A 14,762-nucleotide genomic window follows, 5' to 3' on the forward strand; every position below is an offset into this window, starting at 1 on the left:
TATATGACCTCATTTAATGCTCACATTGTCCCTGTGAGTTAGGCACTTTTTATCTTTATTTTACAGGTGTGGAAACTAAGGCACAAAGAGGTAATGTGATTTTCCCATGGTTAGGGAGCTAATATATGGAAGGGGCAGGATTTGAATGCAAATGACCTGGTTCCAGCATTCATGCTCATTTTTTTTTTAATCCTCACTCGAGGATATTTTTCCATTTTTGCTCAGATAGAGTAGGAGGGAGAGAGAGGAAGAGAGAGAGAGAAAAACATCGATGTTAGAGAGACACATTGAGTGGTTGCCACCCACACGACCCCAATCAGGGCCGGGGACAAACCACAACGGAGGTACGTGCCCTTGACCGGAATCAAACCCACAACTCATTGGTCCGTGAGCCGACACTCTAACCACTGAGCCAAACTGGCTGCAGCAGCATTCATGCTCTTAATCATTACACTACACTACTTATCTAGAAATAAAATCACTGTTAGTAATATTACACATGAAGTTATTGTTAGGAGAGTTTCATGTGTTTTGACCTGAAAAAAAAAAATACCCAAGGGGTGAATACATCCACGAATCATCCTCCTAGCATAGACCTTGGAAGGATTTTTAGGGAGAAGTGCTGAGGCTCAGGTGAGGGAACAGCCAGCCCCCAGGCTACCTATGGAACTGGACCGACCCCATGCTTCACACCTCACAAGGCTGTCACTGCCACGTTTTCTCGTTGTCACCAGAGTCTCTCACAAGCAGAGATTCACAGACATGCTGAATGCTGAGGTGGAAGGTAACTCTACTCACTTTAGTGGATTTTCTAGAAATGTGATGGGGAGATGTAGTGACCTCAGGACTACAGATATCCTGCCAGGAGCTCCTGCCAGCATCTGGAGGAAGGGGCCTTAAATGCTGCTCAGGATTCTGTGAAAAGGGCTGCAGTAGGACTAAGGACTGGTGGTCAACCCTGTCTATGAAGCATCGGTGTCTTGATCCAGGGCACCACCTGCAAGTAGGCAGGTCAGCAAGAGAATGGTCTCCGTACTGGGCTCCATCTTTCCACTGCCACTTTCTGTGCTATCTTCCTCCCAGGGGTTAAAACAGCTGGAGGCTCAAGGAACTGGTGCTGGGGTCAGGGAACAGCATAAGAGTATGGGCAACTGTTGGTACTAGGGTTTGGTGACCTGTCAAGAACTGCCAAACTTTTTTTTAAATTCTCACTCGAGGATAAGTGGTGTATTTTTTTTTTTTTAATTTTACCAAGGAAGGGAGAGGGAAAGCGAGAGAGAAACATTGATCAGCTGCCTCCTGCACACCCCCATGCTACCAGGGATTGAGCCCGCAACCTGGGCATGTGCCCTGACTGGGAATTAGGAATCGAACTGGTGACCCTTCAGTGCACTGATGACACCCAACCGAGCCACACCAGCCAGGGCGGGAGTTGCCAAACTCTTACTGGCAGCTGAGGCAATAGTGATACTGCCACAAGGCCCTTCCCTTACAGTTGTGCCCATCAGTCAAGGCTGCCATTTACTACTTTTGGTAGCCGGGGTTCAGATTTCCCCCAGGGCATAACCAAGGTGTACATGTTGGCATAGAAATTGTTACTGTAATGGGTGTCCCCTGTGCAAGAAGGTAAACACTGGGTTCTCAAACTCCACCCATCCTGATCTGGGACATACCCTGGGCCCTGGGGGAACTGCCAGGAATGCAAAGACAGGGCCACAGAGAATCCAGGGGGCCATACTTGGAGACCCATATACCCTGGAGGAGACCTGGGTTTACTGGCAGGAGCAGTGTGTGAAGGGGGTGTGGGGCTGATGTACGTGGTTGGTTCTGATTTTGAACCCTTACCTGCACTTCACTGCTGTCAAAGTTGGTCAGAGGAGTGAGGGCAGAGGTAGAAGGAGAAGGGGGTTTCCAGAGCATACTTTCTGCCCATCTCTCCTATTCCCCAAACAACCACTCCCAAGGAATCTCCCACTGGCCATGGTAGGGGCGGGGCAAGGCTGCCCCTTCTTCCAGAGTCCTGGGCTGGGTTATGGGGAGGGGGTCTAGGATCCCTGGGGCTTTCCCCTTTTACTCCACTCAGACTCACAGTACAAAACCTAAAGGTGGGGACAGTAATACCCACAGGTTTGGATGGGGCAGAACATTGTCACTGGATGACATCAAGACAATGCCTGTGGTGAGGAGAGCTGTTAGCCAATTGATAGGGTATTTGTCAATGAGCTTGTGGGCTGGAGGGACCTGTAAATAGGGGAATTTGCCAATGAGGTAGTGATTTGTCAGCAGTGGGTAATTTAGAGAGCCCTGTGCAAATAGGATTTATAAATTAGCCTAGTAAAATGTTTTAAGTATTGAGTAAAGAGAGCTCCAGTAAGCTGTAGTCGACAACAGGTTAAATTACTTACATTGCAGATCACCAGTGCTAATGCCAATGTAGAGAATTATTACCAAAACCTCAAATTTTATGCAAAATATAAAAAGCCAACATTTTGCACCCCTCATCCCCTCAGCATTGGTCCCAGCGTGCTCCCACCAAGTCATCAGTAACATGGGTTTGTTCCCAGACACTACACAGGGACACTGCCTGCTGAGTGGTAGGTCTTTATTTCATTGTCTTGAAAAAAGAAAGACAGGAGTAGGAAAGGGAGTGAACACTGTGCAGGTTTCAGCTTCTGCTGGGGGCAGGATCAGGCAACCCGGAGCCGCAGGGACTGCCAGGTGCACATCCCTGGCTTCCGTGGCAGGCAGGCAAGGTGGCGGCTCTGGAAGCCCTTGTCAGAGCCTGTGAGCAGCTGGTCTGTCCACAAGCAGTGAGTGTTATTCTGCAGTTTGCAGGGAATGGATGAGCAAGGAAACACCTGGAAGAGGGGAGAGAGGCACATCTCTGAGGGCTTCTCCCCCGAACACCCTTCCCCGCCTATGGAGCAGAACTTTCCCCTCAACATTCATCACCAAGCTGCTAGAGAGTCCTTGTGTCACTCCACAGGCTCAAGAACAGTCCCTCCCACTGAGGGAACAGTCATTGGATTCGGTGAGGTGACAGTAATCCAGAAAAAGAATCAGTGTCTTGGTGGTTGGGGACAGTTGGGGGGATCAGTCAGGTGGGTCTCCTGAGAACTGTCCCATAGGATAGGGAACAACTGGCAGTAACAGGGAACAGCTGGAAGGTGGAAAACTTAAGCATAGGAAGAAGCTGTGGGGCTCTCAGATACAGTCACTGGGTCAGAGGACATTCAGAGACATCGGGGAACAGTCCTGGAAGTCAGAAGGGTAATCTAACTCGCCCTTGTGTGTGTTACAGTCACAGTTGGAGAGCAACAATCAGATGTACTGGGGAAGAGTCAGTGGGTTGGGGAACAGCACTTTGGGTTCTTGGAGAACATTCCAGGGAACAAAGAAAAAATCCCAGGGGGGTCAGGAACAAACATCGACTACAGAATAGTCACAAGAGAGAGTTAGAGGGACAGGAAGCAGTCACAACAGTGAATGCCCAGGTGTGAGGCACGGGGCAAAGGAACAACCAGAATGTCCAGGAAAACAGTCTCAGGTTTGCGGGGGACAGCAAGAAAGATCAGGGACAGCACAGGGGGTTTGGGGAGAAGCCATAGGGAAAAAGAGTAGCCAGAGGGAGCAAGAAACATGGCACGAATTTAGGGAAGAGCCCAAGGAGCTCTCTCCAGGTGGCAGGCAGGGCCCAAGCACTCACTGTGCATTCCTCACAACCAGCGGTGTAGAGCTTGGTGAAGCCCCGACGCTGAGCGGAGCTCAGACTGTTCCAGGGAGCCACGAAACTGCAGGTAGTGATATGCAGGTGCCCATTCCACAGTTGTCCTGGAGGGGGGGGGTGAACAACAGGCAGCTTCTGATTGGCTGGGCCAGGCAGGATGACACCTGATTGGCTGGGGGCCTTCTGATAGTCTGAAATTGGGGCGGTCCCCATTTCAACTGGGACTCTTCGCCTGCTGGGTTAGGGTTGCCGGGCTACAGCCTCAGGGGGACGGGTGGCATGGCCAGGGATGAGGGGGTGGAGCCTCACCAGCGATGAGAAATTCCTGGCTTCGGTTCTGAGACCGGTGGAAGTATCCACAGACACTCTCCATGGCTGGGGTGTAGACGAACCGGATGTCAGAGACATCCCCCAAGGCGTTGAACCCTTTGAACATCTGTGGATGTATGAAAAGAGTCTCTTTTACTGATGACATCTCCCACTCCACCTTCTCCTGAGGTCACAGCTAACTTCCTTGCTAACTGATGGCCAGAGGCTTTTTTTTTTTACAGGGAAGAACTGCTGAGGAAGGGTTAGGAGGGATACCTTGGTCGTCTTGATCTCATAACGCTGATATAAAGTTGTCTGGTTGACTTCTGCTGTCCCTATGAACTTGGCCTTGATGACTGCAGGAGAGGAGGGGGAAAAACAAGTCAAATGAACTGCGGGCGCCAATAAAAATAAAACAATTACAGTAGTCATACTAGCAAAGCACATACTTAAATAGGGGTCGCTGGATGCCAGACAACACATGAAGAAATTTACACATTTGTTAATTGATTCACCCATATATTAAGTGCCTACTCTCTGCCAGTCTCTGCTTTAAGCCTTTTTCATATTCACCACTTGTTCATTCATTTAATGAATATTTTGGAGCTCCTGCTGCATGCCAGGCATTTTTTTCTGGGTGTTACGGACACAACAGTGAACAACACACAGAAATCCCTTCCCTTGTGGAGCTCACAATTCTAGCCAGGAGGAGATAGACTAAACACAAGCAAACTAGATAAGTCTATGGAATGTTAGAGGTATTAAGTGTGATCAGGAACTTTAGAACTGGGTAAGGGGGATCAGGAGGACTAGAGGACAGTGGTTGAAATTTGGGGAAGGTAACATTTGAGGCAGTCACCTATATGGATACCTGGGAGGAAGTGTGTACCAAGCAAAGGCAACAGCCCGTGGAAAGGCCCTGAGGAAGGGACTGGGCCTGGAGTAATCAAAGACGCGAGTGAGGATGCCAGTGTGTCAAAGCAGAGTCAGTGCAGGGCTAAGTGGAATTGTTCTAGAGGTGAGCACCACCCTGAACCCCACTAGACTGAGAGGGAAACCAAAGCAGTGTGTGAGCAGAGTGGGGTACACTCACCGACGTCGGAGTTGCAGAAGGACATCTGCGGGTGGGGTGGGGCACAGGTACAGGCCCTGCTGGGGGCTGTCAGATACAGCAACAACAGGATGCCGGAGGCCAGTGGTGCAAAGGGGGCCATGGTGGGTTCTGCAGGGATGGAGAGGAGAGGTCAGGCGGCCTCCAGCACAGCTGATCCGAGCACCTGAGCAGGCCTCCCATCCTGCCCCACCCCCAGCAGCCTGGATTGGGATTAGGCTGCCACATTTGGGCTAGAGGGGTTGGGGAGTTTGGGGATTTTAAGGGGCTGCGTATTTGAGAGCCCAGAGGATTTTAGGGGCCTAGGGGATTGGGAGAGTTTCAGAGTTGTGGAGTTTGAGTGATTTAGGGGACAGGGTAAGTGGGGGAGATTATAGGTTTGTGGTGTTTGGGGGAAAGGGGTCTGGGGGAGTTTGAAGACTTAAGGGGTTAGGAAAGTTGGAAGGTGGAGGAGTTGGGGGTGAGGAATTTGGGGTTTGGGGAACTGGAGGAGTTTGGAGGGAGGTTGGGAGTTTCAGAGCGGTGCATATTGAGAGAGAGAGGAGGCCAGGGAGTTGAGGGAGGCTGAGGATTTTGGAGGAGGTTGGGGGTTTAGGGAGTTGGTGCCGTTTGGGAGCTTAAGAGGGTGGGGTGCCCAGGGTGGGGGTACTTGGGCGCAGAGGAAGTTTTGAGGTTTAGGGAGTTGAGGATTTAGGAGTCTGGGGTATTGGGGGGAGCTGGGGGATCTTCAGGGGTTTGGCGGTGGGAGGACTTGGGGGACAGTGAGGGAATTTAGGGGAGTTGGCCGCTTGGGAGGCATCTGATATTAGAGGTTCATGATCTTGGTGGATTTAGGATGGATATCAGGAGTTTGGAGCAGTTCCAGCACCCCCCCCCCAAACATACATACACACACCCTCTCCCCTTGACCGGCCCAGGGCTCTGGTGCCTGGCTTTCAGGCTGAGCAGCCAGGTGTCCAGCGGCAGGAAAGCTCCAGCCCAGGTCCAGGCCCTGCGGCCGCCCAGTCCCCTGCCTACCTCTGATGTAGCCTCTGTAGACGCTGGGTCTGCGGCGATGGCGGCAGGGCCTGAGCGGCAGAGGATAAATGTCCACGCGAGGGGCGGGGGTGGCAGCGGTGCGGAAACCACAGGCCTCCAGGCTTCCTGGATGCATTACTCATCCGCCCACCGTCAGTGGTGGCCAAGAGGCGGGCCGAAATGTAGCTTCACCCTCCTCCTCTCCCTCCCCCTAGGCCTCGCCCTGGTCATCCCCCTCCCCCATCTCCAAGTCCCAAACTAGTTCTCACAGGAGGCTTCAATGGAGTGCTTAGAGTCAGGATTCCCCTAATGTAATTCCTTAAAGTCTCCAAACTATCCAATCGCCCACAGATCGCAAACTCCTTCGCGGCTGAAGCCCGAATTAGTTCATTTCGTCAATAAACACTTCTTGTGCAGGTACTCTATACTAAGCACACACAAAAATTCCTCTGGTAGATCCGACAAACTGGCGGAGGGTGCGGGAGGCAGAGAGGAGACTAAGCAGAAGCAGTGGAGGTGAAAGGAGGAGAAATACATGTGGGGTAACTGAGGCATGGAGAGATTAAGTGACTTGTTCAAGATCACAATTAATAAGTGGCAGAGCTGGGATTTGAACTTGAGTGGCCTGGAGCCAGAGCCGGAGTCTTAACTCTGCCCAAAAAACACAGGCAAATGGCATTTATATAGTACCAACTGTGTACCAAGCACTCAGCATAATTTATCTCACTTAAAGCTCACAAGTTTTTCCACAACATGGATGGACCTAGAGGGTATTATGCTAAGTGAAATAAGCCAGAGAAAGACACATACCGTATGATTTCACTTACATGTGGAATCTAAAACACCAACCAAACAAACAAAACAAAACAGCAATATACACATAGATACAGAGAACAAACTGGTGGTTGCCAGAGGGGGGGAATGGGGCCAGTGAAATAGATAAAGGAGATTAAGAAGTACAGACTTCCAGTTATAAAATAAATAAGTCATGGGGATGCAATGTACAGCACAGGAAATATAGTCAATAATATTGTAATCACTTTGCATGGTGACAGATGCTAACTGGAATTATCATGGTGATCATTTCATAATGTATAAAAATATAGAACCATTATGTTGTACATCTGAAACTAATATAATATTGTAGGTCAACTATAATTCAATTTTTAAAAGCTCATAATAAGCCTCTGATATGGGTACCAGTATTATTCCCATTTTAAAAATTGAAAAATGAGGCACAGAGGAATTGAAGAACTTTCACAGAATCACAGGGCATGGCTGGGATTTGAATTTAGGCCAACCTGCCCCAAGATACAAACCCAGGATTGGCAAGCTGGGAAGGTGCTGGTGAATTAATGAGCATTGGGATGGGGGGAGTTGAATGGTGGTGAAAGAAGCCAGTGAGTCAGGAGAAAACTGATACCCTCCCATCCTGCCCTGCCCCTTCCCCACCAACCCCTCCCTGACAGTGCCCCTGGTAGGGGGGTGGGGTAAAGTAGTCCCTGCCTGCCAGCTTCCAGATGTTACCTGAATCTTCCCTAGGGTCCTGGGAAAGGGCTCTGAGGGCTGATTAACATCCTTCATTGTTCGGGGAGGACAGACCAATAATAATGATGGTAGTGATGACAGCAGTCACTTATTGAGCATTTACTGTATACTGTGCCCTGAAGTCTTTGTGTAAATTCTTTTATTTGGTCTCCATAACCCTCTTGCTAATTAAACTGGATTAACTCAGGGAGGTTAGCTCAATCAACAGCAACATCACCACAACAAAAACTACCACCACTACTTAATGGAGTGCTTAATGGGTATCAAGCACTGTTGTAAAATTTTTGTAAGTACTTTATCTCTCAGTCAATCCAGATTGCCTCCTTGTTAATGTTGGCTAACCAAGAGATGATAAACCAATAATAATAACAGTACCCAACACTTTTGGAGGATGCAGACTTCCTGTGTGCCAGATATTGTGCTAAGCACTTTTCCCGACATAACTAATCTATTCCTCACAATATCCCTGTGAGTTAGAGACTGTTCATATTCTCAGTATGCAGATGAAGAAACTGAGACAAACAAAGGATTCAGTAACCTGCCCAGGAATGAGAGTGAAGAAATGACTGTTGGGGAGACAAGAAAGAGGGGGAAGAATGTAAACCAGGAATTTGGAGAAGCTGATTGTGAAAGTAGGGAGTGAGAGTGAATGAGACAGTGGGCTGAGTAAGTCAGTGGTGGAGCCAAAGGGAGAAGTGAGGGAAGGGAAAGTCTTGCTGCAGCCCCTCGCTGGTTCTGACGTTAGCTCTGTGACTCTGAAACCTGAGTCAGCACAGAGTTTTGCCGACTGTCTACATGAGGGGTTGTGTGGATCCAGGTTATTGTGCAGGTTTTGAAACCTGTGGGGTTTCATGGAGGGGTGTCAGGGTGTGTGAGTATTTGCGAAGCTGGGTGCGGGTGGGGGAGCGTGGGGCCCAACTGTGTGTGCAGAATGGACACCTGGCAATCTCCACAGCACACCAAGTGCTTGGGCCTGATTGTACCCTTCATACAGATCAGGAAACAGACCCTAAAAGGCTTAAGTGACCTGCCAGGGGTCCCACATGGTTTTAGGAAGAGGAGAGGCCAAGATTCAAAGCCAAGGCTCTCCAGAGGATCCCAGAGTGCAGCGCTCCACTCATGCACACATGTATGGGCACACATACAGTGTTGTGTTCAGGCTCAGGTCCAGAGGAAAAATAAGGAGGGTTTATGAAAAGAGGAGCCTAGCCCTGGCCGGTTTGGCTCAGCGGTTAGAGCGTCGGCCTACGGTCCTGAGAGACCTGGGTTCGGTTCCCGCTAGGGGCACGTACCTCGGTTGCAGTTTGTCCCCGGCCCTGGTCGGTTGTGCGGGTGGCAGCCACTCGATGTGTCCCTTTCACATCGATGTCTCTCTCTCTTTCTGTTCCTCTCTCTCTCCCCCACTCTACCTGAACAAAAAATGGAAAAATGTCCTCGGGTGAGGATTAAAAAAAAAAAAAAAAAAAAGAAAAGAGGAGCCTAGAAAATGGGGCGGGGGGCAGCTGTGCTTTTGCATAGCTCTCTGCTGTGTCTCTGCCCCTGAGAGTTGCCAGTGTGCCTTTAGGTGGTGTGTGTGTGGTGTATGTGTGGACCTGAGTGTTTTGTGTTGTTTCTAGGAGTTGTATGTCTGCCTCTGTAAAGCGCGTCTAGATTGCGCATGTAATTATGGATGTTTCTCCCCTCTGCGAGCTGTGAGTGTGTCTGAGTGCTACGTCACCCGCCGCCTCTGCACTGTTTCCTGCAAAGCTACCTAGAGGATCCCTGTAAGGGTGCCTCTCATCTCCCAATAATGACGCCAATCATTTGTGAAATGAGGAAGGTGGGAGTGCAGAGTAAGGGCAACGCCTGGAGGTCAATCAGTCACCCCGAGCCTACGGGCTTCCTGTGCCTGTCGGGAACCGGGAACCACTACCACCCCACAGACGCACTTCCAGCTGCCCCTCTGGGAATGCCATCTCTCTGTGCTGTAGGGCAGCTGTCTGCGCAGCAGATGGAGGGCGTGGCCCTGCATGCATCCATACTACGGTGGGGCTGGGTCACCCAATCTGATCCCCTTGTTCCTGCCCAGGGTCAGGGAGACTTGACATTTCCCTGCACCTGAATGTGTGATCATGTGTGTGTGTGCACGCACACACCCAGGAGTGTTGTCTGTATGCTTAGGAGGGTTGTGGTATCTCTGGTTCTGTGTGTGCCTCTCTGCACATATGGCAAGGCATGTTGTGTTCCTAGGTACATGTTTTGTGTGCCCGGGAGTGTGGCGTGGGTCTCTGTTGTTATAGGTCTCAGTGGTTCTGTGAATACCTAGAAGGGTGTGTATCTTTTTGTATGTGGTGTGGGTCCTTCTGTTTGTTGTAAGTATGCCTGGGAGAGTTGGAAGTGCATCTGTGAGTGTTGACTATGTGCCCAGTTCTGTGTGCCTCTCAGAGTTGTGTATTCCTCTGCATTCTATGAATGTGCCCTGAGGGTTGTCTTTGTATCACATGGGTGATTTTTTGTGATGTGTGTCCCTCTAACTGTTGAATGGATTTGGGTGATGGGAGGTGGCAGTGTGTGTGCCTGCGCCCAAAAGTATTGAGTGTGTGCTGCCCAGCAAGGAGGCTGGCCAGAAGCTCTGGCCCCTGCCCCACACCGTGAGCACCAGGCTGGCTGAATGACTGTGGGTGTCTATGTAGTTGGAGAGCGAGATGTGCTCCGGAGCCTGTTTTGGTTGCAGGTCTTGTGGGTCTCAACGTGCATGGGCATCTCAGGGTTTGGCTGTGTAGATCTGAGTTTTGAGGGTTTGTGTGTGTAGGGCCTGGCTGAGGGGTCCTGTTGGTACATGCTCACCACTACACCCCCATGCACACACTCACTTCTCTATCATCCAGTCACTGTATAAACAAACTTTCCCTTTTCCGGAAAAGGCCCCCACCCTTATCCCATGCTTCTGCCTGGGAAAGCAGAGGCGGGAAGTCTGGGGGGTGGAGGGAGAGACAGGCAGACAGGCCTCTGGGTTTGATTCTGAGCTCAGAGGTGGTGTGTGACGCCCAGCTGCTGTCTGCCTGTTTCTGACCTGCTTCTTCTGGGAAGTGGCTCCTGCTGGATAGGCTCCCCTCAGCACCACCCCCACCCCTGGCAATCAGCCCTCTGCCCTGACCATGTTCTGCCTTTCCACCCTACCAGCTCAGCAGCAATATGTACCCCGTGGTTGTAAAGATGGGCCATGCGCACTCCGGGATGGGCAAGGTGAGTCCCTGGGTTTGGGGGTGTCCCTGTGTTTGTAAATGGTGCACACTCCTGGCAATGTGCTTATGTATGTAGATGTATATTGTATATTCAGTGCACACCAGTAATTCTGTATGATTGTGTGTCCTGGGGTGTTTTTATCTATTTGTATCTTTTCCCTTACATTCTTAGATTTTGTTGGTCCAATTTTCTATCATGCACTAGGCCAGTTTTATGTGCCCTGTTATTTGTTAGTGTATACAGCATTGTATCTGTGTTGAACACACACTACATAATCTTTTACATTCAAGGGTCTTGGAGTCCTGTATGCTTTCCATCCCTTGATTTTGTATTTGTGTATGTAGAAAGCAGACTTGTAACTTGTATGTTGGAGTATGTCCGTGCTTCTGTTTGTATATTGTGTGTACAAATGATTTTGTATCTGTATACATGTACTATATACACACACAATTTTCCCACAGCTTTATTGAGATATAATTCACATACAATACAACTTACCCATTTAAGATGGACAATTCAATAGTTTTCAGGATGTTCACAGAGTCATATACACCCAACTTTGTGTCTGTGTGCACATATAAAAGCCAGGAGGCCTAGAATTATGCATACCTTGGTATGTCTACTGAATTTTTGTGTACTCAGCTCACCTGTGCCATTTGTGTGCACACCCCCACCCCAAGGCACCCCCACGGCTGCCCCAACCTGCCAAGGCTCTAGTCCCCATCCCACCCACAGGTCAAGGTGGACAACCAGCATGACTTCCAGGACATCGCAAGTGTTGTGGCACTGACCAAGACATATGCCACTGCCGAGCCCTTCATTGACGCCAAATATGACGTGCGCGTCCAGAAGATTGGGCAGAACTACAAGGCCTACATGTGAGTGGAGAAACTGAGGCCTAGGTAGGGGTCCCCTGTTCTGCCCTGTGCAGTTCAGGTCCCCCTGAGCCTCTCTCCTCTCTCGTCTCCCAGGAGGACGTCAGTATCAGGAAACTGGAAGACCAACACCGGCTCTGCAATGCTCGAGCAGATTGCCATGTCTGACAGGTGAGTGGCCTGAACTCAGGGGGGAGAGGAAATGAGGGTGGGAGTGTGGCCGCGCAGGCAAGGCACTGACAGGCTTTCCTGCCCCGTGTGTTGTCAGGTACAAGCTGTGGGTAGATACATGCTCAGAGATTTTTGGGGGCCTGGACATCTGCGCAGTGGAAGCACTGCATGGCAAGGATGGAAGGGATCACATCATTGAGGTAGGAGCACCCTGGGATTGGTAGGGGCACAGAGGGATGAGCGGGTGCACGGCAACAACACTCTATAAACTATAAAGCACTCCATGGCCCATAAAGTCCTCAGTGAATGGCAAATTTTTAGTAAACTGTAAAGTGCCGTATGAAGTGGGATATCCTGGCAAATGGCAAAATACTTAGTAAACTTTCAACTGCTCTGTGAACTTGGACATCCTCAGTGAACAGCAAAATACTTGTTAAACTATAAAGTGCTCTGCAAACTGAGCCCTCTTGGTGAATGGCAAAGCACTTAATAACCTTTAAAGTGTTCTGTGAACTGGCAGGTTCTTGGCAAAAAAGCAGAGCACTTTATAAACTATAAAGAACTTTGTTAAAGAGTACTGGTTAATACTAAGTCATTCTGTAAACTGTAAAGTACCTTATAAATTAGGATGCGCTTAGTGAACAGCAAAGTGCTTTATAAAACTATAAAAAAGGAGCTCTGTAAACTGGGAAGTCCTTGTTATTGAAACCAAACACTTTAAAAATTATAAAGTTCTTGGTAAATAGTGGTGTCCCTGGTAAACAGTAAAGCAATTTGTAAACTGCAAAATGCCTTGAAAACTTGGAGTGCTTGGTAAACAGTAGCACTTCATACAAGATAATATATTTTGTAAACACTGATGCCATTTGCAAAGCACTTCTTGAAGTCTAAACACACCGTATATCCCATAATCCTTTGTAAACTGTGAAGTACCATGTAAACCACAAAGTTCTTTGTAAAGGACAGAGCACCCAACAAACTATAAAGCAGGGATCAGCAAGCGTTTTCTGTCAGGGACCAGACGGTGCACATTTTAGGCTTTGCGGGCCATATAGTAGCATTGAAGCTACTCAACTCTGCAAAAGCTGCCATAGACAACATGTTAAAAAACTGTGGCTGTGTTCCAAAAAAACTTTATTGACATAATTTTCACATGTCGTGAAATCTTCTTTTGATTTTTTCTCAACCATTAAAAAATGTAAAACCCATTCTTAGTTCAGAGGCCATACAAAAACAGGTGCTGGGCTGGATTTGGTCTGCAGGCCCTACTTTGCTAGTACCTCATAAGCTGTCGGTACCTTGTAGGAGATAAGCCTTCCTTACACTACAAATCAGTGCCTCTCAAACTAAAGCTCGTTTCCTTGGCAGCCACCATGCCTTCTGCCAATTTAAAGCACTTTGTCACTGTCACCCTCACATACACTTCCTGCCTCTCTCCTCACTGGGTCCCTTTTCCTCCCCCAGGTGGTGGGCTCCTCCATGCCACTCATTGGTGACCACCAGGATGAAGACAAGCAGCTTATCGCCGAGCTTGTGGTCAACAAGATGGCCCAGGCCCTGCCCCGGCAGCGGGATGCCTCCCCTGGCAGGGGCTCCCACAGCCAGGTCTGCTAGTGGTGGGCAAGCCAGCCCTTGGTTCTGCTATGTCACAGAGCTAATCACCAGTAGGCTAAGGACATCACCATTACACATGTGGTGGCAATTACCAATTGTTTATTTTATTTTTTGGTACGTGCCCCTAGTGGGAACCGAACCCGGGACTCTGGTCCGCAGGCCGACGCTCCAACCCCTGAGCCAACCCCTCCCCTGGGGGTCCCCACCCAACAACCTGACATCCCCTCGGCTCAGCCACAAACAGGGCAACACCCAGCACACAGGGAACCCCTGTTATTCTGATTGGCTGATGCTCCACTGGCTGGTAACTATTTTTAACCTCTCCTGCTCCACTCTTCTACCGCAGACTCCATCCCCAGGGGCCCTGCCCTTGGGCCGCCAGACCTCCCAGCAGCCCTCTGGGCCCCCAGCTCAGCAGCGACCTCCACCACAGGGTAAGTGACAGGATGGCTTTCTGGGTGCCTACCATCTGGCAGCGCCCCCACCCATCTCTCACTTGCTGGCTCTCACATGTGAACTCTTTTTCTCTGTCCCTCAGGTGGCCCTCCACAGCCAGGCCCAGGCCCCCAACGCCAGGGACCACCGTTGCAGCAGCGCCCTGCTCCACAGGGCCAGCAGCACCTTTCAGGCCTTGGACCCCCAGCTGGCAGCCCCTTGCCCCAGCGCCTACCAAGTCCCACATCAGCGTCCCAGCAGCCTGTGTCCCAGGCCCCATCGCTGACCCAGGGTCAAGGCCGCCAATCCCGGCCAGTGGCAGGACCTGGGGCACCTCCAGCAGCCCGCCCACCTGCCTCCCCATCTCCCCAGCGCCAGGCAGGTCCCCCACAGGCTACCCGTCAGACATCTGTCTCGGGTCAGGCTCCACCAAAGCCCTCAGGGGCTCCGTCGGGTGGTCAGCAGCGCCAGGGCCCACCCCAGAAACCGCCAGGCCCTACTGGCCCCACCCGCCAGGCCAGCCAGGCGGGTCCCATGCCCCGCACTGGGCCACCCACCACGCAGCAACCACGGCCCAGTGGCCCAGGCCCCGCTGGACGTCCCACCAAGCCTCAGCTGGCCCAGAAACCTAGCCAGGATGTGCCACCAACTGCCACGGCTGCTGCCGGGGGACCCCCGCACCCCCAGCTCAAGTAAGGGGACCTCACAGCAGCCCTTGCCTTGCTGCTCA

General features: G+C 50.5%; 2 protein-coding genes across 3 annotated transcripts in view; one reads left to right on the top strand and one right to left on the bottom strand.

Moving 5' to 3' along the window:
- The window catches only part of SYN1 (synapsin I), a 39,871-nt gene that overhangs the window by 22,742 nt on the left and 2,367 nt on the right, over nt 1-14,762 (top strand). For both annotated transcript variants that reach the window (XM_036270392.1, XM_036270393.1), the window contains exons 6-12: nt 10,875-10,937; nt 11,673-11,815; nt 11,909-11,983; nt 12,081-12,183; nt 13,448-13,588; nt 13,944-14,031; nt 14,136-14,724. In XM_036270392.1, coding sequence (XP_036126285.1) covers nt 10,875-10,937; nt 11,673-11,815; nt 11,909-11,983; nt 12,081-12,183; nt 13,448-13,588; nt 13,944-14,031; nt 14,136-14,724 — 1,202 coding nt within the window. The remainder of the gene's footprint in view (nt 1-10,874; nt 10,938-11,672; nt 11,816-11,908; nt 11,984-12,080; nt 12,184-13,447; nt 13,589-13,943; nt 14,032-14,135; nt 14,725-14,762) is intronic.
- Nucleotides 2,586-6,323, bottom strand: TIMP1 (TIMP metallopeptidase inhibitor 1). Its single transcript, XM_036270397.1, has 6 exons — nt 6,165-6,323; nt 5,130-5,258; nt 4,313-4,392; nt 4,037-4,163; nt 3,707-3,831; nt 2,586-2,858 (listed from the first exon to the last, which is right to left on the bottom strand). Exons 1-6 carry the CDS (start codon nt 6,298-6,300, stop codon nt 2,688-2,690), a joined length of 768 nt encoding a protein of 255 aa, XP_036126290.1. The 5' UTR covers nt 6,301-6,323; the 3' UTR covers nt 2,586-2,687.

The sequence above is a fragment of the Molossus molossus genome, unplaced genomic scaffold, assembly GCF_014108415.1.
Source record: "Molossus molossus isolate mMolMol1 unplaced genomic scaffold, mMolMol1.p scaffold_m16_p_2, whole genome shotgun sequence".
NCBI lineage: Eukaryota > Metazoa > Chordata > Mammalia > Chiroptera > Molossidae > Molossus > Molossus molossus.